Raw genomic sequence first — 25,699 nt, 5'->3', positions numbered from 1 at the left:
AAATCAATGATTTTAAAAAAAAATCAAAAAAATCAGATTTTTTTAATTTAAATCGGATTTTTTTGATTTAAATCGGATTTATTTTAATAAAAAACTTTTGGGGTAAAAATCTATGGTAAGATAGTTTTCTATTTAAGATACATAAACAATTTAGTTTATTCAGCATGATATCGAGCTTAGTTATGTAGCAGGAGGCTGTATATTCTGCAACACTGGGACTATCGGTGAGTCAACAGCGGGTCAAAGGAGTAGCAGAGATGACAGTTGCTCTTTAAAAATTATGATTTAAATCGAGTTGATTTAAATCAAGCCTTTTTACTAGTGATTTAAATCATGATTTAAATTGTGATTTAAATCAACTCGATTTAAATCAAATCCACCCTGCTGACAACCAATAGAATACATTTCTTGCAGAGAAACGAAGCTCAAGGGCAAGGCCCAAGAGAGGGTATAAATACCTCTCTCTCTCTCCCAACTCCAAGAGGTCCGCTGCCCAGGACTTCAAACCCATGTGGTCCTATCCATCAATAAACCATCTTTCCAATCAGCCTCCATGTTTCCTGGGTCTTTCCCTCCACTTGGAACTGAACCCAGATGGATATTTCTTCCAACAATTGGCAACGTAAACACAGGCGACGGTCAAAAGATAAAATTTTTTTAAAAAGGAAGCCCTTACCTTCCCATTTACTGAGAAGCCGGTGAAAACAAAATTGATATCGCCTCCTTTGGTGCAAATGTCGTTGACCCCGTCAACATGGATGTCCACGCTCGTTGGCTCTGGAAAGGAAGATCAAAACCCTCAAACGTGTGATTCTTTCCTGCTAAAGACTAGCCGAATCCCTAGCGCCGCGTAACGGGGTGAGAGCTCCCGTGACTTGTCCCAGCTTCTGCCAACCTAGCAGTTCGAAAGCACGTAAAAAATGCAAGTAGAAAAAATAGGGACCACCTTTGGTGGGAAGGTAAGAGCGTTCTGTGCGCCTTTGCCATTGAGACATGCCGGCCACATGACCACGGAGACGTCTTCAGACAGCGCTGGCTCTTCGGCTTTGAAACAGAGATGAGCACCGCTCCCTAGAGTCGGGAACGTCTAGCACAGATGTGCGAGGGAAACCTGTATCTTAAGACTAGCCATTTTGGGTTTTTTTACAAACAATCGAATTAAAGAGTTCAGGTCTGAACTCTTGTTTTCGCCAAACCCAATTCTTACAGCCACCTACAGCAGGAGTCCCCCAACCCCCAGGCCATGGCCTGTTTGGAACCAGGCTCCGTGAGTGGCGGGCCGGTGTGTACGCACATGAGTTCGATTTGCACGAGCAGTGGGCCCGGCACGCGTGTGTACAGGTGCATGCCAACTTGCACAAGTCTAGCAGCGTGTGCATATGCGTGCATACTTGAGATGCATGCGCACATGTGCCTGCCAGGCCGCCGTCCACGTGGCCCGGTTCCCCTCTCCACCCCAAAGACTCCAAGCCGCAAAGATTGGGAACCGCTGACCTAGAGCGCAATCCAATCCATGTCTACTTAAAGTAACTCTCACTAGATTCATGATAGCTTGTCAACTGATAAGAAGGCATTAGAATTCCCTCTTGGAAGCAAATGAGCATAGAAAGCAGATTTAGGTTCTGAGCATAAATACTTCTAATCGGTTCAGGCCTTGGCGCTCTCTGTTGTGACCTAGGCTTACTGAGTGATTACAAGACACAATTAGTCCCAAACAAACCTATTTATTGTAACAGCTGAGAATTACTTTCATTCCCAGCTGAGTCCCAATTAGTTTCAAAACAAGTCCTTTGGAAGAAGTCCTTCAGGATAGTCACCAACCTTTATCTCCTTTGACACCCTGCCAAAGGCCTTACTTGGCAAAGCCCCATGAAGTTCAGAAACAAACAAAAGATGCTGACTGGAAACAGAGTTAGCAACGTTGCTTTCCTGCAAAAGGCCCAAGTGCCTCTGTTTCTTTTTTAAGCCTTATGGGAGGGGCCAATCATCTCCTGGCCTTACTCCAGAGTCGTCCCTTTTGCTTTAGCTGCTCTTGCCTTCTGGCAGCTCTGCGCATGCATGCACTAGGAACAGGCTCCTCTTGTTCCTCGGCCTCTCTGCTGTCCGATTCTGGGGGCTCTAGAGTCCACACATCACTCCCAGATGGCCCTGGCCCCATCTCTGCCTCCGACGCAGAGCCCTCGTCCAGGCCTTCCCCAGACTCCAGGACTGGCCCATGTTCCTCCCCAGCCTCCTCACTGTCTGACTCCGCTGCCAGCTCCGCGGGCTGCTGGCGGACCACAACTCTCTCTGAACTTGGCTGTTTGCTTGCAGACGTTTCATTACCCAACTAAGTAACATCATCAGTGCTACAAGGGAGTGGGATTTGTACGTAGGAGGAGGAAAAGGAGGGGGCGGGGGGAGGAGGACTGTGGGATCCTTGGTGCTCTGAGCTTGGCTCTTTGCTTGCAAACATTTCATTACCCAACTAGGTAACATCGTCAGTGTGTGGGAGGATGAAGTTTGCTCCCTGTTTATATGCATGAACTATCTGCAAGCAAAGGTCAATAAATGAAACGTCTATAAATATCTATTCATCCATAAATGAAACATCTGCAAACAAAACACCAAGAATTCCAGAGTTTAACCCTGAGCTACGCAAAGATTCAGAAATGGTAACACGGAAGGAAAAACCACAACTGGATCACTTTCAATGAAGTGTGAATACACAATCACAGCCCTTGTAAAATGAAATAAAAGATTCTAAAATGGTTTAGACTTCAGATATTGGGCATCTTGGGATGGGCTTCGGTAAACAGCAACTAACAAACATCTATGCTTATTATAACATAGTTTATAAACAAATAACACAACTGCGATAAGCTTCGAATCGACTGGACCGTTTTCTATAAAAATAGCAACTTACCAAAGCTCCACCCTAGGGGAGGCTCAATTTTAAGGACAAAATCCCCCTAAAAGAAAAAAGAAAAACAGAGAAAAAAATGTAGTTATACGGTTCTGCGGTTCAATCCTTTATCATGAATTGCATCACGGTAGGGCATGCCGGTTTGACAGTCGCGGATAGAAAAATATTACCGAGGGTGGTGAGCACAGCATAAAACATTGTGGGCCGTCCCCCGATACCACTAGATGAGATGGCTAGGGCTTGCTGCCTTAGGAGAGTAAGGAAAATCCTCAGGGACGACTCTCACCCTGGTCATCACTTCTTTACCTTCCTACCATCCGGAAGGAGATATAGAAGCATAGCCCACGGCACAAACAAGCTGAAGGACAGTTTTTATCCATGGGCTGTCAGACTTCCTGAACGCGAAATAACATCATGAGTAGAGTAGAGTAGAGTAGAGTAGAGTAGAGTAGAGTAGAATAGAATAGAATAGAATAGAATAGAATAGAATAGAATAGAATAGAATAGAATAGAATAGAATAGAATAGAATAGAATAGAATAGAATAGAATAGAATAGGAGGTAGGGTAGGGTAGGGTAGGGTAGGGTAGGGTAGGGTAGGGTAGGGTAGGGTAGGGTAGAATAGAATAGAATAGAATAGAATAGAATAGAATAGAATAGAATAGAATAGAATAGAATAGAATAGAATAGAATAGAATTCTTCATTGGCCAAGTGTGATTGGACACACAAGGAATTTGTCTTCAGTGCATACGCTCTCAGTGTACATAAAAGACACGTTCATCAAGAATCATAAGGTACAACACTTAATGATAGTCATAGGGTACAAATAAGTAATCAGCAAACAGTATCAATATAAATCGTAAGGGTACAAGCAACTGCGTTGTATGATGGACTGCAGGGCCGGCGCAACATGTAACATGTTCACGCTGGTGCAATAGGACTGGGTTTTTTGTTAATATGATTTATTGGGTTAGGGATTTTCTGTCTTCACTGTGAGTTGTGTTGTGTTGGGGAGGGGGGTGCACTGAGGGAGCTCAACCAAACTCATTGTACACATATTGTGCACTGACAATAAAGGTTTGAATCTGAATTGAATTTGAATAAATACTGACAGGCAATATTGTTGGTTAAGATGTTGGACGGGGGCAAAGAAAACTCCCAGCGGAATCCCTGCTTGGTCACTGATCTACCTACAATCATAAACTCTATATTTCAACCCGTTTTGAAATCTTATAATTTGCCTTTAGAAACCTTTGCTTAAAAAATAAATAAATCTAGCTTTCACGGTGGATTTTCACCACTCCCAGGGACTCATCCCTCATCCACAGCCAGCAGAGTGGCAAAATGTTAAAATGGAAGAAACCAGTAGGATTTTCTTTAAAGACAGTCATGAAACATCACACCACCCAATTTAAATGATTAGATAGCCTCTCACCTTATCATACAGAGGAATCATAAAGTAACCATTATTTGGAGCGCAGTCCGTCTGGTACTTCAGAGTGCCGTGCTTGGTGTACAATTTAATCTGCAGAAGAAACATCGAGAGGGAGGGGAAAAAACGTTAATTATTCTGGAAAAGTTGTTGATTTATGATACTTAAGTCCTGCTTGCAATGGAAAACAACTCTTGGCCAGGCCAACTTACAATACCTTGCCAGGCTATAGTAATCTTCTAAGAGTAACGTAGCATAGCATAGCATAGCATAGCATAATCGAGGTGTCTCGATAGAAAAATACTTACACTATATATATATATATATATATATATATATATATATATATATATATATATATATATATATATATATATATAATATAATTTACTATTATATATTATTTGTATTAGTCTTGCATACACTTACATTATAAAAAGTTATATTACTTTTATATTTTTATATATATATTTATATATATATATATGTATATATATTTTACATAAGTATATATATTATATATATATATACATATATATATATATATATATATATGTAGGTCTTTGGTTATTCGGGTCTTCTCCCACGTAAAATTGGAAGTGTCTTGGCGACGTTTCGACGAAGTCTCATTCGTCATCTTCAGGCTGGTGTTCTCGGCTTCGTGCTTCCAGGAGCACGAAGCCGAGAACACCAGCCTGAAGATGACGAATGAGACTTCGTCGAAACGTCGCCAAGACACTTCCAATTTTACGTGGGAGAAGACCCGAATAACCAAAGACCTACATACAAACACCCGCGAAAACCTGAGAAAACATATATATATATATGTATATATATGTATATGTATATGTTTCAAGGTGTCTCGATAGAAAAACACTTTTTATATATATATATATTATATATATTTGTTTTCTCATATATATATATATATATATAATTATTATATATTATTTATATTAGTCTTGCATACACTTACATAAAAACTAATTTATATTACTTTTATATATATATATATATATATATATATATATATATATATATATATAATATAAATGTAAGTACTTATATTACTTCTAATTTAACTTTTAATATTAATTTTTAACATTTTTTTTTTAAAAAATACCCTTCATCTTTCCTTTGCTCCCTCCGTCCAAGACCCCCCCCACTGTCCTACCTAGCAGGGCGGGCGCTCACCTCGATCAGGGAGTAATTGATCTCGACGTCGGACCTGACGAAGCCCCCGCAGCCCACCACGATGTCCTCGGAGCCCCCGGCCCCGGCCCAGAGGGCTCCGCACAGCGCCCACCACCAGCAACCCCACGCCGGCGACGACCACCGCCGCCGCAGCATCGCCGAGCCCCCGTCGTAACACGCGGAGCAGCCGCGGAAGGGCCGGCCAGCGCTGACTCAGGAAGAGGCGAGGCGCATGCGCCCGCCTGCGCTCGATGGTTCCTAAGCAGAGGGGGACAGAGCGGCGAGACGGAAGTGAGCGCGCCGACCAGGAAAGCAGGAGGTTTACTTTTTAGGGCCGTGCTAGGCGGGAGGCGCTTTTCGTCTCGGTTGCTTCGGAGGCTTCAAGAGAAGGAAACTTTAAAAAAAGAAAGAAAGAAACATTTACAGAGGGTAAAGCGTTGGGCTTTTGCAATTTATGTATTTCTTTATTATATTTCTACAAAGCATTGGGCTTTTGCAATTTATGTATTTGTTTATCTATTTGTTTATTATATTTCTACAAAGAGTTGGGCTTTTGCAATTTATGTATTTGTTTATTTATTATATTTCTACAAAGCATTGGACTTTTGCAATTTATGTATTTGTTTATCTATTTATTTATTATATTTCTACAAAGCATTGGACTTTTGCAATTTATGTATTTGTTTATCTATTTATTATATTTCTACAAAGCATTGGGCTTTTTCAATTTATGTATTTATTTATCTATTTATTATATTTCTACAAAGAGTTGGGCTTTTGCAATTTATGTATTTGTTTATCTATTTATTATATTTCTACAAAGCATTGGACTTTTGCAATTTATGTATTTGTTTATCTATTTATTTATTATATTTCTACAAAACATTGGACTTTTGCAATTTATTTATTTGTTTATCTATTTATTTATTATATTTCTACAAAGCATTGGGCTTTTTCAATCTATGTATTTATTTATCTATTTATTATATTTCTACAAAGAGTTGGGCTTTTGCAATTTATGTATTTGTTTATCTATTTATTTATTTTTCTTCAAAGTGTTGGGCTTTTGCAATTTATTTGTTTGTTTATCTGATTGTTTATTATATTTCTACACCTCTCATCACATCTAAGCGACTCTGGGCGCTTTACCGATTTAGAATATCTTTATTGTCACTTTGAATGTACACCAATCGGCATGCATAAAAATGAAATTTCGTTGCATACAATAAAAAGAATAAAAAGCATAAATTAAATTGATGCTTTTCATTGTTTTTTAATTTCTGAGTTAAATGTAACGAACTCTAAATAAATTAGAGTTAAAAACAAACGTACGTGAGGCATGAAAAAGTTAAACAAGCAAAAGGAGGACCCGCAGTTTTGCTGCTTTGCTCACATCCTGTCTTGAGTTTGCGCCGTTCAAATTTATACTGAATAGGGTGCAATTGCTCCCCTCCGCATAATATCATTGTTTCCTTAATCGTGGCTTACTGTTGAAATAACTGCCGATGAATGAAATTGCAGAGCATTCAGCTAGGTTCAGGGATCGGCAACCTTAAACACTCGAAGAGCCATTTGGACCCATTTCCCACAGAAAAGAAAACACCGGGAGCCACAAAACTTGGGTGGGCACGGCCAACTCGATGTCACTCACTCCCACCAGTCACATGACCCCCCCCCAGCCACACCTACCCAGCCGGTCATTAGGGCAGAGAACCAGTTGTTAAAAATCACTGGGAATCACAAAACCCTTTTAACATCTCTCCCTCCCTCTTCCCGCTCTCCCGACCTTTCTCTCTGTATCTCTCTATGTCTCTCTCTCTCCCCCTCTCTCTGTATCTCTCTGTCTCTGCCCCGGCCGCTTCATCACCCGCCATCGCCCTTACCTTCTCAGGCCAGGCGAGGAGTGACTGGGAGGAGAGGGCGAGGGGCGGGGCCAGCCAGTGGTGGGATCACCCGACAGGGAGCCACAGCAGAGGGCCCAAAGAGCCACATGCGGCTCCGGAGCTGCAGATTGCTGACACCTGAGCTAGGTTATCAGTTGAACATGGCTCACTTCCATCTAGCTGTTCCTGAAGAGAATCGATGGGCAGGGCCGATCAATAGCTGGATGTGCAGGAGCAGATAATAATGACACAGTGTTTGTGGGGAAATACACATCAAATGCGGAAGGATTTCTGAACGCGGGGTTGCTAAAAAGACTGCACTGTGCAAGTAGGCTGGGTTCATACAAGCAGCCCATTTTGTCAATTTACAGAGTGTGGTAAACTATAATCAAGTAGGTTGTGTTCACAACGGGGATGTTGTAATCCAATGAGTTGTGTTGGCATTGCAACAAACTGATCCCTAGGATGATGTGAAGCTTCATGATGTCAACACCACAAAGGTTGCATTGTGGTTCTGAAGTCCTTGCATCAGGGGTGCTTGCTTGCTTTGCTTGCTTGCTTTTTTTAATTTATATGCCGCCCTTCTCCGGAGACTCAGGGCTGCTTACAATGCGTTAAGCAATAGCCTTCATACTTTTGTATATTTATACAAAGTCAGTTTATTGCCCCCACAAACTGGGTCCTCATTTCACCTACCTTTGAAAGGATGGAAGGCTGAGTCAACCTTGAGCCTGGTGAGAATTGAACTTGCAGTAATTGCAGTAATTGCAAGCAGCAGATGTTAATCTGTTAATAACAGTGCTTTAGTCCACTGTACTAAAACCAGCAGGTTCTGACAGGTTCTGGAGAACTGGTAGTGGAAATTTTAAGTAGTGTGGCAAACTGGCAAATACCACCTCTGGCTGGCTCCAGAGTGGGGAGAGAATGGAGATTTTGCAGTATCCTTCCCCTGGAGTGGGGAGGGAATGGGGATTTTGCAGTATCCTTCCCCTGGAGTGGGAAGGGAATGGAGATTTTGCAGCATCCTTCCCCTGCCACGCCCACCAAGTCACGCCCACAGAACCAGTAGTAAAAAAAAATTGGATTTCACCACTGCCTTGCATCTATGACAAATATATCCTGTGACCCATATTTGTCATGACATCTACACGGTTGTGTTATTTGACCATCCACAGCCCTTTACTGGGTGAAATTCACAACACAATTGACCACACACACACAAAAAAAACCTATGCATGTTTATTATTTCTATAAAGAACTCACCATCTCCTGGTGATTGGCCCAAGGTCACCCAGCTGGCTTTCATGCCTTAGACGGGACTAGAACTCACCATCTCCTGGTGATTGGCCCAAGATCACCCAGCTGGCTTTCATGCCTTAGACGGGACTAGAACTCACCATCTCCTGGTGATTGGCCCAAGATCACCCAGCTGGCTTTCATGCCTTAGACGGGACTAGAACTCACCATCTCCTGGTGATTGGCCCAAGATCACCCAGCTGGCTTTCATGCCTTAGACGGGACTAGAACTCACCATCTCCTGGTGATTGGCCCAAGATCACCCAGCTGGCTTTCATGCCTTAGACGGGACTAGAACTCACCATCTCCTGGTGATTGGCCCAAGATCACCCAGCTGGCTTTCATGCCTTAGACGGGACTAGAACTCACCATCTCCTGGTGATTGGCCCAAGATCACCCAGCTGGCTTTCATGCCTTAGACGGGACTAGAACTCACCATCTCCTGGTGATTGGCCCAAGATCACCCAGCTGGCTTTCATGCCTTAGACGGGACTAGAACTCACCATCTCCTGGTGATTGGCCCAAGATCACCCAGCTGGCTTTCATGCCTTAGACGGGACTAGAACTCACCATCTCCTGGTGATTGGCCCAAGATCACCCAGCTGGCTTTCATGCCTTAGACGGGACTAGAACTCACCATCTCCTGGTGATTGGCCCAAGGTCACCCAGCTGGCTTTCATGCCTTAGATGGGACTAGAACTCACCATCTCCTGGTGATTGGCCCAAGATCACCCAGCTGGCTTTCATGCCTTAGACGGGACTAGAACTCACCATCTCCTGGTGATTGGCCCAAGGTCACCCAGCTGGCTTTCATGCCTTAGATGGGACTAGAACTCACCATCTCCTGGTTTCTAGTCTAGTTTAGTGCCTTCACCACGAGACCAAACTGGTTCTTAATAGCCACACACATGACTGAGAGAGATTTACTAGCACAAACTTATTTGAATCTGGGTTTTCCTGCCATAGTTTTGGTAGAACCACGATTTCTTATCGATGTTCAGTTCAACAGAAAGAAAAATGGGGAACCTCCTTGTCCTTTTTCAGACCTTCCAATGTCTCAGCCAGATGCTGACTCTAGCAGGATTTACATTCTCAGCACACATGGTTGATTTATCAACTAAAGCAGGTATCTAAGCCCTGGCATCGATCCTAGACTGCTTTTCAATTTAAGAGAATCATTTACCAGTCTGGTTTATTGATTAGTTTACACCAAGTCAGGCATCTCTAACCTTCAGTGGACTTTACTACTAAATTCCCGAAGCACTCTTTGTTTAAAACAGCCCATCCCCACGAATGCCCTTCAGTGTGGTTTATTTAATTTGCGTTTCTGGTTTTCAATAATACCACCACCACCCCATTCCCTGTATATTGTAAACCAAGATTTAGAACTGAACCATTGTGGTTTATTTAACAAAACATGATTAGAGAAATCAGGCCTTCTTACAGTGAGGGAATCCGTCTAAGGTGCAGAGAAGATGATTAGGGGACTGGAGGCTAAAACATATGAAGAACGGTTGCAGGAACTGGGTATGTCTAGTTTGATGAAAAGAAGGACTAGGGGAGACATGATAGCAGTCTTCCAATATCTCAGGGGTTGGCCCAAACAAGAGGGAGTCAAGCCAGGGATGAAATCCAGCAGGTTCTGACAGGTTCTGGAGAACCAGTAGTGGAAATTTTGAGCAGTTCAGGGAACCGGTAGCGGAAATTTTGAGTAGTTCGGAGAACTGGCAAATACCACCTCTGGCTGGCCCTAGAGTGGGGTGGGAATGGAGATTTTGCAATATCCTTCCCTCAGGAGTGGGGTGGGAATGGAGATTTTGCAATATCCTTCTCTCAGGAGTGGGGTGGGAATGGAGATTTTGCAGTATCCTTCTCCTGCCATGCCCACCAAGCCACACCACGCCCAGAGAACCAGTAGTAATAAAATGTGGATTTCACCACTAAGTCAAGCTATTCTCCAAAGCACCTGAAGGCAGGACAAGAAGCAACGGGTGGAAACTAATCAAGGTGAGAAGCAATTTAGAAGTAAGGAGAAATTTCCTGACAGTGAGAACAATTAATCAGTGGAACAACTTGCCTCCAGAAGTTGTGAATGCTCCAACACTGGAAGTTTTTAAGAAGATGTTGGATGACCATTTGTCTGAAGTGGTGTAGGTTTCCTGCCTAAGCAGGGGGTTAGACTAGAAGACCTCCAAGGTCCCTTCCAACTCTGTTATTCTATTCTATTCTGTTCTGTTCTGTTCTGTTCTGTTCTGTTCTGTTCTGTTCTGTTCTGTTCTAATCTAATCTAATCTAATCTAATATAATCTATTCCAAGGTGAACTGGATTTTTCAAGTTCTAGTTGACATTCTTGCCATAGGCTTCAGAAACAGCGTTAACAGAACTCTGCCCATAGAGAATTTAGCATGAACATCTGTTTTGTAGACCAGCTGCAACTAGTCATTCTCTCCTCCACATTTGATCTATGGATTTGTTTTTTTACCTGTGGTAGAGGAGGAACTCTGGATGTCGAGACACCAAAAAGGGTGCGGAGAAGATCAACAAAAGATGATTAGGGGCCCGGAGGCTAAACCGTACGATGAACGGTTGTGGGAACTGAGTATGTTTAATCTAATGTAGAAAAGGATGAGGGGTGATATGACAACAGTCTTCTGATGCTTGAGAGGCTATGAGAGTGAAGATTGTTGTTGTTAGTCGCAAAGTCGTGTCCGACCCGTCGTGACTCCATGGACAACGTTCCCCCAGGCCTTCCTGTCCTCTACCATCCTCTGGAGTCCATTTAAACTCACGATGACTGTTTCAGTGACTCCATCCAGCCACCTCGTTCTCTGCCGTCCCCTTCTTCTTTTACCCTCCATCGTTCCCACCCCACTCCTGGGACCAGCCAGAGATGGCATTTGCTGGAAGCATTAGACAGTGAAGATAGGGTAGACTTATTCTCCAAAGCAGCTGAGGGCAGGACAAGAAGTAACGGATGGAAGCATATCAAAGAGACACCCAACCTGGAACTAAGGAGAAATATCCTAACGAGAACAATTAATCAGTGGAACAGCTTGCCTCCAGAAGTTGTGGATGCTCCCATCACCAGAGGTCTTTTTAAATAAGAGATTGGACAACCATTTGTCCAGAACGGAATGGGTTCGTCTGCTCAAGTAGGGGGGTTAGACTACAAGATCTCTAAGGTCCTTTCCCAACCCTGTTATTCTATGTTCTAAATCCCCACCCCCTGGAAGGGGCAGAACTCCACACGGAACCAAAGAAGATAAATATCACAGAATGACAAGAGGCAGCAATCAGTTCTGCACAAGACAGAAGCCTCATCCACTGATACGATGACCTGGGTGCATGAGTTATGTCGTTCTCAGCAGAACCCAACAGCTGGATTGGGGGTGAGCAGAAAGCAGTTCTCCTTTCTGGCTGTTGATTGATATATATGGGTTTCACTGTGGGTAAATTGAACATGCGTAGACACTGGATAAGTCTGGCCCAAGCGACGGGCAATGAGCATTGTGCCCTGTTCATTTTCCACGTACAAATTTATGCATCCCCACTCACCGGTAAGAGACTCCGTCCATCTGTTTCTCTTTCTTTATTCAAGCTTATTTTTTCTTCTTTCAATTCTTATTTCCTAGTTCCTTCCTCAAGTCAGATTTGGAGGTAAGTAACAGAACAGAAGGTGGCTCAGTGGCTAAGATGCTGAGCTTGTCGATCGAAAGGTCGGCAGTTCAGCGGTTCGAATCCCTAGTGCCGCGTAATGGGGTGAGCGCCCGTTCCTTGTCCCAGCTTCTGCCAACCTAGCAGTTCGAAAGCACATAAAAAATGCAAGTAGAAAAAATAGGGACCACCTTTGGTGGGAAGGTAACAGCATTCCGTGCGCCTTTGGCGTTGAATCATGCCCGCCACATGACCACGGAGACGTCTTCGGACAGCGCTGGCTCTTCGGCTTTGAAATGGAGATGTGTACCGCCCTCTAGAGTTGGGAACGACGAGCACATATGTGCGAAGGGAACCTTTACCTTTAACAGAACGGAAAACCGATCTGGGGAACAGTGAAACTGTGCCTTTGAGACTGGATGCAAGAGAGGAGGGGGAAAATAATAAAAAATCAAGAAACTTTGGACTTCTGGACGTTCTTCAAAAATGCTTTCTGGCTAAAACTGGGAAAGAGGAGGAGTTGGAGGACATTATCAAGAGAGAGAGAGAACTCAGAAGGATTCCTGCGGTGAACAAAAACAGGAAACAGATGGAAACTGCAAATGTTGTAATAAAAAGGGGACCTAATAGTTCCTTAACCAAGAAAATTAGGAGAAAAGAGCCTGGATGTTTGACCATTTAAATGTACTCCATAGGTCTTATCTGAAAAAAAAAAAAGTGTAATTTTCCCGCATTGCTTTTGAACTTTTCTGTTAAGAAATGTTGTTCTTTGGGTTTTAAGTCCGTTGGTGTTTTGAAATTGGTTGAACTGGTTGAACTGCTTTATTAATAGCCTTTGTGGGTGGAAGCTAGCTAGACAAATACAGAGTACATGTTTGGAGCTCAGCAGCTGTGATTTTGCAGTTTGTGATCTTGTGTTTTCGTAGAACGGGAATCAGACACGGGGGATGGATCTCCCATGGTTAGCAGCCTGTTTCCAAAACACCGTTGCAGTTTGGATCCCTTGCATCTATCTATGGATTTCTTTCCCCTTCTATTATTTTTACCTTCAGAAAAACCACAGGGGATATATCAGGATGTCGGCTGTCTTCAAAGCAAAAATGGTAAGGTTCAAATCCGGAAGAAGGATTCCAGCCATCCATAAAATAAACAATGCCGGATTCTTTGTTTGTTTGTTCCATTTCAAGGGGTTCCCATTTCAGTCAATGAGTCTGGATGGCTTACCGTTCATAAAATATATTACAATTAAAAAATTAAAAAAAAACATTTAAAAACATAAACAGTGAAACCGGTAAAAACATCCAATTCAATCTAATTGTGGTTAAACATCAGTGGTGGAATTCAATTTTTTTTACTACCAATTGTGTGGGCGTGGCTTGGTGGGCGTGGCTTGGTGGGTGTGGCTAGGGAAGGATACTGCAAAATCCCCATTCCCTCCCTACTCCTGGGGGAATGATATTGCAAAATCCCCATTCCCTCCCTACTTCTGGGGGAATGATATTGTAAAATCTCCATTCCCACCCCACTCCAGGAGAAGGATATTGCAAAATCCCCATTTCCTCCCTCCTTCTGGGGGAAGGATATTGCAAAATCTCCATTCCCACCCCACTCCAGGGGAAGGATATTGCAAGATCCCCATTCCCTCCCTCCTCCTGGGGAAGGATATTGCAAAATCTCCATTCCCACCCCCTCTGGGGCCAGCCAGAGGTGGTATTTGCCGGTTCTCCGAACTACTCAAAATTTCCGCTACCGGTTCTCCAGAACCTGTCAGAACCTGCTGAATAGCACCCCTGATAAACATCCAATGAATCCATTTGTGGTTATTATCCTTATTCTGTTCTCCTTCCACCTAGAGTGGTCAAGCACAAATAAGAATGATAAAGCGGTAGAAGTATAGTTTAAAATACAGCTAGTCCTTGACTTACAAATTGGGACCAGAATTTCCATTGCTTAAGCAAGGCAGTTGCTCAGTGACTCACGTCAGACTTCACAACCACTTGGCCGCAGTCGTTGAGCGAACCACTGCCGTTGCTAAGTGAATCATGTGGCAATTAAGTGAATCTGGATTCACTTGCTTGTTGGAAGCAAGATGGAAAGTCACAAATGGCAATCGCATAACTCCTGAGACTCTACAACTGTTTATAAATACGTGATGCAGTGGTGAAATATGAACCGGTTTGCTACTGGTTTGCTGGCCGCGCATGTGCAATGTGTGCCAAATGCGCACACTGCATGCCAAACACACACAGCACACATGCATACGTGGTATGGGCCAAAAGGAGGCTTGGGAAGGTAAGTAGAACAGCGAGGGGGGGATCAGCTGTGCCGCATGATTTAGCTTTGCTAGAAAGCAGGATTTCCTGCTTTCTAGCAAAGCTAAACCGCACAGCACAGCTGATCGTCAGAAATACCGGTTCAGAGGAACCAGTAGCTTTTTTTAACTACCGGTTCAACTGAACCGGTAGCTTTTTTTTACTACAGGTTCGCCCGAACCGGTCGTTTTTTATCACTACCGGTTTACCCGAACCGGAGCAAACCGGTAGCATTTCACCCCTGACGTGATGGTTCCCAAACACGTGAATTTTGATTACATGGTCATTGGGATGCTACAATGGTTGTTAAGTTTGAGGATTGGTTGTAAGTCACTTTCCCCAGTGCCGTTGTAGTTTCCAGCGAATGGTTGTAAGTTAAGGACTCTCTGTAATGATAACTATGTAACAACGTTGGAAACAATTGGATCTCAAATTTTTCTGACTGTGCCCTTTTCCGTTTTGTTAGATTCTTGGCTTCGTCTTGTTAGTGCTGTGTTTCTCCATCATCTCGTACCTCCTTTGGGAAGCTAATCGAGGGGTTTCACCAGCACCCGGGCTCATCATTAGCCCTACAATTCAACTGGTCACCATGGTGAGAACAATTGTTTGTCTCTATTTGTCCCACACGCTTCTTTGCTTTAGAACTTATGATCACCTGAAGGAGAAACTTGATATTATTAACTGTAATGCCGGCAATTTCCATTACCCCGGTGCACCTTGCCCAATTAGAATCCAAGCCAGAAAGAAGAACTTCTGTTTTTACTTGGAAACCGTTTCTGGACTTTGTGCTTGAGGTGGAAAAAAAATGAAACTTTGATTTGGGATTTTACTGACTAGATAGATTTGTTGTTATACAAATGGCTAGTTTATACTATTTTGTAAAAGTAAAAAGTTGAGGCTTGGTGTTATTATTTTATTTTACTGCACCAAAGTCAGAAGTCAATACCTTTTTTTCCCCTCCTTTTTTTCTTTCCTTCTCCTCTCCCCTTTCCCTCTTTTATTTTTCCTATTTGCTTTTGTATTTTATATTATAAACAAATAAAAAACCGGAGTTAAAAAAAAAGAATCCAAGCCAGAAAGGTGATTGAATATCTCTTTATTTATGCGTAAACAAGGAGAGGCACTCCACAAATAATAAGTGAGCAAAAAAAAAACTTTAAAAGGTAGAAAACCATCTGAAGTTTCATAGAATAGAATAATAGAGTAGAGTAGAGTAGAGTAGAGTAGAGTAGAGTAGAGTAGAGTAGAGTAGAGTAGAATAGAATAAAATAAAATAAAATAAAATAAAATAAAATAAAATAAAATAAAACAAAATAAATAATAGAATAGAATAGAATAGAATAGAATAGAATAGAATAGAATAGAATAGAATAGAATAGAATAGAATAGAATAACAGATTTAGAAGGGACCTTGGAGGTCTTCTAGTCCAACCCCCTGCTTAGGCAGGAAACCCTACACCACTACAGACAAATGGTTATCCTACCTCTTCTTAAAAACTTCCAGTGTTGATGCATTCACAAGTTCTGGAGGCAAATTGTTCCACTGATTAATTGTTGTAAGAGAAACCGCTTGACTTTATGTGAAATACCTTCGTTGGGGAATATTCTGGAGCCCTGCATTCTCCATGGTTGATCTCTGGTTCCTCAAAAGCCGATTGGAATCCAATCGTATTTCACATAGGCTTTATATTTAGTATTTCTCTTCCATTTTAGGTCCTCGTGGTTTTTCTCACCCAGATGGAACGGATGAAAGGGGTCCAATCTTCGGGTGTCTTGATGGTCTTTTGGCTCCTGTCTCTCCTCTCTTCTAGTGTCTCTTCCAGCTTCAAATTGCACCAAGCGATGGAAGGCGTAAGTCTACCTTGGGAGGTAGTCCAGAAAGAAGCATAACAACACAGGTGGTCCTCGACTTACGACCAGAATTGAGGCCACGATTTCCATTCTTAAGCAAAGTGGTTGTTAAATGAGCCATACCTAAGTTTATAGCAACAAAATCTTATGAGTTTGAAAGTGCAGGTGGTCCTTGACTTATGACCGCAATCAAGCCCAAAATGTAAGTCGTTAAGTGGAACATTTGTTAAGTGAGGTTTGCCCCCATTTTATGACCTTTCTAAGCACAGTTGTTAAGTGAATCATTGCAGTTGTTAAGTCAGTCGCACGGTTGTTCCTATAAGTCAATCTGGTTTCCTCGTTGACTTTGATTGTCACAAAAGGGGATCAGGTGACCCCAGGGACACGGCAACCGTCATAAATATGAATCAGTTGTCAAGCATCCGAATGTAAATCACATGCCCACGGAGATGCCGCAACGGACGTAAGTGTGAAAAATGGTCGTAAGTCACATTTTTCAGTGCCGTCGTAACTTTGAATGGTCACTAAAAATGAACTGTTGTAAATCGAGGACTACCTGTACGTCTCTCCCCTCTCCCCTTTACAGTCCAAGAAACTAGGGAGGGTTTCTTTTGGGATGTTTACCACTTCCCATTCCTTCTGAGGGCTCAGCTGCCTCTTATCTAACCGTTGACTAGTCTGCAGCTCTTCCTCCTGTGTACCCAAAGTCATGGCCATAGATCACTACAGGCAGGGGTGGGTTCTAAAATTTTTTACTACTGGTTCTGTGGGCGTGGCTTATTTTGTGGGCATAGCTTGGTGGGGGGGGGTAATATGACTGGGTAGGCGTGGCCAATTTTTTTTTTTTTTACTTTTAAAACCATTTTTTGTATAACCTTAAGAGGTTGCAGAAAAAAAATGCTTTTAAAAGCCTCTGACGATCAGGCAACTCAGCTGGGATCGCCAGAGGCTTTTAAAGGCATTTTTTTTCCTACAACCTCTTTGGCTGAAGTGGTTGCAGAAAAAAAATGCTTTTGGAAGCCTCTGACGATCCCAGCTGAGCCACGCGATCATCAGAGGCTTTTTTTTTTACTTTTAAAAGCATTTTTTCAGCTGAAGAGGTTGTAGAAAAAATGCTTTTAAAAGTAAAAAAAAAAAGCCTCTGATGACGTAGGCGGGGTAAGTGAGTGGCGACCGGGCCGGGGATTGGTTCAGGGGCATGGCCAGCCAATGTTATTACCGGTTCTCCAAACTACTACAAATTTTTATTACCGGTTCTTGCGAACCGGTGCGAACCGGGAGCAACCCACCATTGACTACAGGGTTATTAACAGAGAGATATATGCAATTGGTGGTCATTACAAAAATAGGAACGGTGGCAGACTTTCAATTTAAACTTTTTTTTTTTAACACAGGGATTCCACGAACAGCCTTTTCAGCATCTGACTTCATACATTTACTTTGCTCTGGTTTTATCGGAACTGGTGTTGTGCTGTTTTACGGATCCCCCACCTTTCTTTTCCAAAATTAGCAATGACTCAGTAAGTAGATGAATTTTGAATTGTTCCTTTATAGAGCTTGGAATAGATTTTAGTCTCGTTGGTACATTTGAAAGATTCTAGACCCGTGATGGCGAACCTAGGGCACGCGTGCCCCAAGCGGCACACGAAGCCATGTCGCTCGGCACGCGCAGCCTTGCCTGTTTGTCTTCTGGGTTTCTGGCCCACATGCGCATGTGACAATCAGCTGTCCTTCGCGCATGCGGCAGTGCCGAAAACTGGTGTACACATGTGCACCAGCCAACGGATTGTCAGGTACGTATGTGCGCGAGAACCTGGAAGTTTGGCTTTCCCGGAGCGCAGTGTCGATAGGAGCACTCGCACATGTGCTAGATGTTTCCGCGCGGGTTCGCCATCACTGTTCTAGACCTTAGCATTTATAACAGAAGGACTGATGAGTTCTTTCCGAGCTTTCTCTTTCCCTCCCTCTCTCCCCCCTCTCCCTCCCCCCCCAATAGATTTTAAAAGTTTGAATTTGTTGTTGTTTTCAGTATTTCCAAATCTCATCATCTTAACATCCATTCCTTATACAACAAAATTGTGTAGAAATGACTGTGGAGTAAATGCTGAGCTCGGGGTGGTTTGAAAATTCCAGTCAAAGCAAGATTCATCTTAAACGCACCCAGCTAGCAGTCCATTGACTATTCAGATTGCATTAAGTCTGTTCAAAGTTATGTTGAATCAACTCATTACAAAAAAGATGTTGGGACTTTAGAAAAAAAATGCAGAGAATAACAGCTAAGAAGATTAAAGGCCTGGAGGCTAAGACATACGAAGAACAGTTGCAGAAATTGGGCTAGTCTAGTGGGACATGGTAGCTCAGTGGCTAAGACGCTGAGCTTGTCTATCGAAAGGTCGGCAGTTCAGCGGTTTGAATCCCTAGTGCCTCATAATGGGGTGAGTTCCCGTTACTTGTCCCAGCTTCTGCCAACCTAGCAGTTCGAAAGCACATTAAAAATGCAAGTAGAAAAATAGAGACCACCTTTGGTGGGAAGGAAACAGCGTTCCGTGCACCTTTGGCGTTGAGTCATGCCGGCCACGTGACCACGGAGACGTCTTCGGACAGCGCTGGCTCTTCGGCTTTGAAACGGAGATGAGCACTGCCCCCTAGAGTCGGGAACGACGAGCACATATGTGCAAGGGAAACCTTTACCTTTACCTTTAGTCTAGTGAAAAGAAGGACTGGGGTGACATAATAGCAATATTCCAGTATTTGAGGGGCTGCCACAAAGAAGAGGGGGTCAAGCTATTCTCCAGAGCACCAGAAGGCAAGGCAAGAAACAATGGATGGAAACTAATCAAGGAGAGAAGCAACCTGGAATTAATGAGAAACTTCCTACCTGTGAGGACAATTAACCAGTGGAACAGCTTGCCTCCAGAAGTTGTTGGTACTTCAAGACTGGAGGTTTTTGGAGGACTTCCGGTGGCAATGCGTCGTCAATAGCAGCTCCTTTCAGAGCGCTAGCCCCATGATCTCGTTAAAGCCGCTAAAACAGCGAAAAACAGCTGTTTAGCAGTTTGAAAATTTTCCCCTCGGGAGAAGAGGGGAAAGAGAGCAGCCAGGCTTGGGTTGGCAGAAGGTCTCCTGCTTGAGCAGAGGTTTGGGATAGAAGGCCTCCAAGGCCTTCTGATTGATTGATTGATTGATTGATTGATTGATTGATTGATTGAATCCAATCTGAAGGGAAATCATAGACTGCTTTGAAGATGAATTTTGAAGATAGGTTTGAAGAGCCATTGAAATTTCTATTGAATCTCTTGGTAATTCAAGAGATTGCCTAAAATATCCAAGAATTTGCTTTCTGCCACTGTTTACAGCCATTGTTCTCTGCACTGATGAATGCAGATTTGACAATTGTCCTTTTCTTTCAACATTCGCAGAATCCTTGTCCTGAATCCGGAGCCTCTTTTGTTTCCAAAATCACATTCTGGTGGTTTGCTCGGTAAGAATTCAAACAATATTGCCCCTGGCTTTTAAACGACAAGCGATGGCTGTCTGATCCATCTGTTCGACTGAGCAAGATATTTTGCCGAGCCTTTTCCCCTCTCCAAGTTAAAGCCAGGCTGCCTTCTGCTGTTAATCAAAGCTGCTCTCGGAACCCAACATCATTACGGGGAGTTGACAGTTAATATTATGCCTCTGCAGAGAGGCAGTTTGCAGAGAAATCTGGGCCTTAAATTAAGGAGCTGCAGCCAAAAAAACTACAATTTTTATTTTTTTTATTTTTATGGCCGAAAGAGCCCAAGAACACGGTGCAGATATAATTTCAACATTTGACCGAAGGTAAACAAGAGAAATGTTCCATAGTACTCAATGCATTTTGCACTTTTGATAACCAAAGCATTGCAATTGTCGGGGTTCCAGCGGATGCCCTAATTAAATCATGAGCCTCAAGCCAAGCTTCAAAAGAAATCCAGTTATTTATTAGGAGCATCATCTCCGCACGTTCCCAAATGAAGCCAGCTCTGACCCCACATAATTTACGGCCCCAATCATGACCCTGTTTCTCCCCTCCACCCAGAGTGGGTCATCAATCACATTCACCAACGGAGCAATTTCGAGGCTTATAGAGATCACTCCCCTCCAGCCACCGTGGGTAACCCTGGGAGACAGCCTTGAGAAAGATATGTCTGGAATGTACTCCTGTCTTTGGCTGCCCGAACCGGAGCGAACCGGTAGCATTTCACCCCTGCATTTTTTCCTGTTTTGTGATTTGTTTTTTTATTTTCTACAGGCTGATCTGGAAAGGCTACTGGGCTCCATTACAGCCAGAAGACCTGTGGTCACTAGCAAAAGAGAACTCCTCTGAAGAAATCATGGACAAGGTCAAAGATGCTTGGGATAAGCATTGTCCAAAAACTGAACAGTAAGTTCCTCAAGTTTATGTCCATTTTTCTTGCTTCCCCTATTTATTTAGGAAATCTGCAGGTAATCCTCACCTTACAACCATTTGTAGAGCGACCGTTTGAAATTACAACGGCACTGAAACAAGTGATTTACGACTGATCCTTGCACTTACAACCATTGCATCATCTCCATCATCAATAAAATTCAGATTCTTGGCAACCAGCAGTTTGAAACCCAACGAAAAATATAATGAAACATAAGAAAGCCTGCCTCGCAAAAGAACAGTAGTGAATCCAGTGGTTTTTCATACTACATTCATGGGGTGTTTTCCCCCTGATTTTTAAAGTTTTATTTATTTATTTGTTTGTTTATTAAATTTTTATGCTGCCCCTCTCTCCTATAAGGTGATTCTGGGCAGCTTTTTGGCTCTAGGTTTCTTCCTATTCCTCTTTTAATTGGATTTTTCTTATGTGGACCTGGTTATTTATTTACAGGACTGCCTACTACCACCAATAGCCTCCCACCGGCCGGTACGCTCTCATAGAGAGGGGCCCCTCCGGGTGCCATCGGCCAAACAATGTCGACTGGTGGCCCCCAGGGGGAGGGCCTTCTCTGTGGGGGCACCTACTATCTGGAATGAGCTCCCCCCGGAGATACGGAGGATCCCGGATCTGTGCACCTTTCGTCACGCTCTCAAGACTTTTTTATTCCATCAAGCCGGCCTGGCCTAAATCTTTCCCCTTTAAAATGTAAATTTTAATTTGTTTTTAAAATTATTGGGTGTTTTAAATTTGTCTCAGCCAAATTGTTTAATTCGGTTTTATTCTGTTTTTAAATTTTGTATTTATGTGTTTTATTCTGTGGCTGTTCACTGCCCTGAGTCCTTCGGGAATAGGGCGGTATACAAATCCAATAAATGAAATGAAATAAATGAAATGAAATGAAATGTGGAGAGACTTAACAATTGGCAAAATGCTGAAAATGACACTCAAAAGATGCTCGCTGTTATGTGTTTCCTGTAGAATGACCAAATTTGCGAGACTTAAAAGAAGGCCAACCCAGAGAGAAAATGCGGATGAGACTGCCATCTTGCTCCAACCGGAAGCTAGCAAGAGCAAAGAACTTCTAAAAACTTTCTGGACTGTTTTTGGAACTTATTTTCTTCTGGCGACCCTCTGTTTGATCACCTGTGATGTCTTCTTGTTTTTGGTTCCAAAGACACTGAGGTATGTGGACATTAAACTTTTTTTTCCCAAAGGTGGATTAATAAAGTTCTTTGCAGGTCATCTAGTCCCATCTTCTGTCTGGTCTAGAGTTTACCCAGGAAACTAGCTGCTATCAGAGTAAATAATGGATGAGAAAATAGTCACATGCCAGACACATCTTGGCAAACAGGATCATGACATCTTCAGTTGAAAGGATCAAGTAACGAAGGTTGGAAAAGATAAATCTCCATTTGGGATTTTGTCAGGATAATGATTTAAGAGCTGACCAGTTGCTACAATGATGTAATGCTGGGAATGAGTCAGCAAGGTTTTTGGGCTGATATCACTTTAAGAGCCTGTAATAAGAAGAGGCCCTGTTGGGGCGTATCTCTCTCTGTGTGTGTGTGCTTCCATCCTTTAATTGCTGAATGCTGTTTGTGTAAAGTACGTATTCTGTATATACCGTATTTTTCGGAGTATAAGACGCTCCGGACTTTAAGATGCACCTACCTTTTTTGGTGAGGAAAACAAGAAAAAGAAATCTGCCTCTGCCTCCCAGCAATTTTGTCTCGTTGCAGCAAACAGCAAATAGCCTGCTTTACTTTCATTTTTGTTTTCAGCATAGCTTGATTAGCACAAGAAAAAAAAAATGCTCCCAGCAATTTACCTCCTTGTAGCAAGCAGCAGAGGTCAGGGCAAAACAGCTGAGAGCAAAACAGCTGAGAGTCGTGAGGCCGATCCAATCAACTTGTGGTAATTAGGCTGTGCTGAAGCTGAAACGAGCTGTTTCTTCTTGCTGTTTGCTGCAAGGAGGTAAACTGCTGGGAGGCAGAGGCCAAAGGGTGGGGGCCAGTGGGTGGGCAGGGCTACATTCGGTGCATAAGGCGCACCTAAATTTTCACCCCCTTTTGGGGGGGGAAGGTGTGTCTTAAACTACGAAAAATACAGTATATAGCCGCCCATCTCACTTTTACGTGATGATAATCCTGATAAGAAAAATCCAACCGACAATCAGCTGCTTGTGCTAATCAGGTTGTGCTGAAACTGAAATGGGCTGTTTGCTGGCAAGGAGGCAAATTGCTGGGACGCAGAGGCCAAAGGGTGGGGGCCAGTGGGTGGGCGGGACTACATTCAGTGTAGAAGATGCACCTAAATTTTCACCCCCTTTTAGGGGAGAAAAACGTGCGTCTTATACTCCGAAAAATACGGTATATATTCTTTGTAGAAAAAAACCATTATTTAAACACAACCCTCTGTTTACTGTATTTGCTCCTGGGTTGTCTCACATTGTCACTCTGACAAATTTTAGGGTCAGGCATAAAGAATCAGGACTATAGGGTAAGTGGCAGTTAAGAAGGTTTATTGCTCAAGCCTATATAGAACGATCTAGTCAACTAATAATCATCACTAAACTGGCACTAGATGAGACTCAGCAGAATTCAAGATGGATTGGACTTGGAGTTTGTGGGAACATGCTGATTCCAGGCTGATGACTCACTTAACTCTGCCCCCCACTTCTATCTGCTGTTTTCCTACATTTAGAGATCCCTGGCTTGTGTTATGATCTAAAAATAAATTACATTCACCTAACACGATTAACCTGGTGGCTAATTTAACCCATTGCCTTGGCTTTGACCATTCATTGAACCATACACAAATTTCCAAGCTAACTAAAATTAAATGTGCCACGTTTTGTAATTTTACGTAGACGCCACTATTAGGTCATATTTTGCTAGTCAAATCAAGTCAGATAAAGCCATAATTTAACTTGGAAGAAGAGAACTTTTTAAGATCCTAACGGCGTACCATTGTCCTAAAAGTTTATGGGTTGTTGTTGCAGTTCTCGTTCTTGGATAGTAGAATTACTTTGATTCTTCTTGCAGTCTTTTCCTAGATTTTATCAATGACCAAGAAGCTCCTGTTTGGATAGGTTATTTCTATGCTACTGCGATGTTCCTTTTGGCTTGTCTGCAGACACTGTTTGAGCAGCGGTACATGTATATGTGTTTCATTCTGGGCATGAGATTAAAAACAGCCATCACAGGCCTTGTTTATCGGAAGGTAAATCCTGCTCTTTGTCGACCTATTTTTTTTTTTAACTCTGTGGTGCTTCTGGGAAGTACACCTATGTTCTGTCCCCCGTCCTCACACAGACAAATGCAATACACGCCTACCAATAATTTATTGTATAAACAGACCAGAATTCCTGGCAGACGAGAGTTCTGGCAGCTAACTGTAAAACACCTGCCCAGTCCAATTAGTACTACCAAAAAGCAGGAGAGGCCTTATCTGCAGTCTGTTTCCAGATCAACAAATTATCCACAAGAGTTTAGTCCAAAATATATCTGAGCCGGAGTGCAGGATTCACAATGTGACTCTTTAGAATTTAAACTTTTGTCCATCACAAAGCCTGCCGAGCAATCACGCCCCCTTTTATCCCTTGTGAGACATGGCTCAGTGACTCAGCTCAATCCCTGGCCCTCCCACGCCTCTTCCTTTGCTGTGCACGCTTCTCCCTCCGACGCTGCCTGGGATCAAGCCAGGATTCATCATTATCACTCTCTATCAATGGGTGCTCCGAAATGCCTTCCTCCTGGCCCATCCGAGGCTGTTCCTCCTGGCCTTCGGATGGAACCCAAGGCATTGCCAGAGAGGAGGGTCCTGGAGAGGGAGGCCTTGTCAGTTCCTCCTCCTCACCTTCTGAGTCCTCTTCCTCCATGAGGACAGGCTCTGGAGTCAGAGTCATAACAATCTAGGCCAATGATGGCCAACCTTTTCGGCACCGAGTGCCAAAAAGGGAATGTGCACACCCGCTCATTAGGGCCACAACCAGGAAGAGGAGCTGCCCAGGAGACATGTGCACGCCGGATAAGATACTTCCGTTTTCCAGCGCGCACATGTGCGCCATCCAGCAAGTCTTCCGGTTACTGCCGCGCATGCGCAAGCTGGAAAATGGAAGACCAGCTCTTCCGGATTGATATCAGACATACTAGATAGACCCAACCAAGACATCAGCTCTATGACATGATTACTTGTATTAAATGTCTGTTTTAGGAGAAGAGATTCCTATTAAAAAGAAGATTTGGTTTTCGTCCTGTAGATCTTGGTCCTGTCCAGTGCAGCAAAAAATTCAACATCTGTGGGCGAGATTGTCAACCTGGTATCTGTTGACGTGCAGAAGCTGATGGACCTAATTATTTATTTTAATGGGACTTGGCTTGCTCCTGTCCGGATCGTCATCTGCTTTGTCTTCCTTTGGCAGGTAAAAAAAAAAACACAACTCTGATTGTCTATGGAGATTCTCAGTCATCCAAGTCATGGTTGTCCCAAAGGTGCTTATTCAAGAGGCAACTGGACTGTCTTTGTTTTTCCTTGAAGATGTTTGCCACCAGTATTAGAATACGGATAGTCATTCGTTTTATAACAGCACTGAAAAAAGTGACTTAGTACCACAATTAAAACTATTGCAGCCTCCCCATAGTCATGTGGTCAAAATGTGGGTGTTTGGCAACAGGCATGAATTTAGTACAGTTGTAGAGTCCTAGGGCCATTTCCATCCTCCCCAGATGGTTCCCGACAA

At 43.0% G+C, this 25,699-nt stretch overlaps 2 protein-coding genes across 2 annotated transcripts in view; one reads left to right on the top strand and one right to left on the bottom strand.

Annotated features, from left to right (window-relative positions):
• Positions 1-5,751, bottom strand: part of LOC139325084 (BOS complex subunit NOMO3-like) — a 42,433-nt gene extending 36,682 nt beyond the window's left edge. The window contains exons 1-4 of the mRNA XM_070954810.1: positions 5,532-5,751; positions 4,341-4,430; positions 2,906-2,951; positions 677-777 (exon numbers count right to left, since the gene is read on the bottom strand). Of these exons, the coding sequence (XP_070810911.1) occupies positions 677-777; positions 2,906-2,951; positions 4,341-4,430; positions 5,532-5,687 (393 nt within the window). The 5' untranslated portion in view covers positions 5,688-5,751. The remainder of the gene's footprint in view (positions 1-676; positions 778-2,905; positions 2,952-4,340; positions 4,431-5,531) is intronic.
• A 6,292-nt stretch (positions 5,752-12,043) lies between these two features.
• The window catches only part of ABCC6 (ATP binding cassette subfamily C member 6), a 44,225-nt gene continuing 30,569 nt past the window's right edge, over positions 12,044-25,699 (top strand). Inside the window, exons 1-10 of the mRNA XM_070954858.1 lie at positions 12,044-12,100; positions 13,292-13,468; positions 15,144-15,269; positions 16,391-16,528; positions 17,923-18,048; positions 19,948-20,009; positions 20,802-20,933; positions 21,937-22,140; positions 24,003-24,180; positions 25,220-25,381. Of these exons, the coding sequence (XP_070810959.1) occupies positions 12,044-12,100; positions 13,292-13,468; positions 15,144-15,269; positions 16,391-16,528; positions 17,923-18,048; positions 19,948-20,009; positions 20,802-20,933; positions 21,937-22,140; positions 24,003-24,180; positions 25,220-25,381 (1,362 nt within the window). The remainder of the gene's footprint in view (positions 12,101-13,291; positions 13,469-15,143; positions 15,270-16,390; positions 16,529-17,922; positions 18,049-19,947; positions 20,010-20,801; positions 20,934-21,936; positions 22,141-24,002; positions 24,181-25,219; positions 25,382-25,699) is intronic.

This window comes from Pituophis catenifer, unplaced genomic scaffold, assembly GCF_029215685.1.
Source record: "Pituophis catenifer annectens isolate HBS135680 unplaced genomic scaffold, rPitCat1.0.hap2 SCAF_16, whole genome shotgun sequence".
Taxonomy (NCBI): domain Eukaryota; kingdom Metazoa; phylum Chordata; class Lepidosauria; order Squamata; family Colubridae; genus Pituophis; species Pituophis catenifer.
Note: the sequence above shows the minus strand (reverse complement) of the source record. Positions and strands in the feature narration are given on the sequence as shown.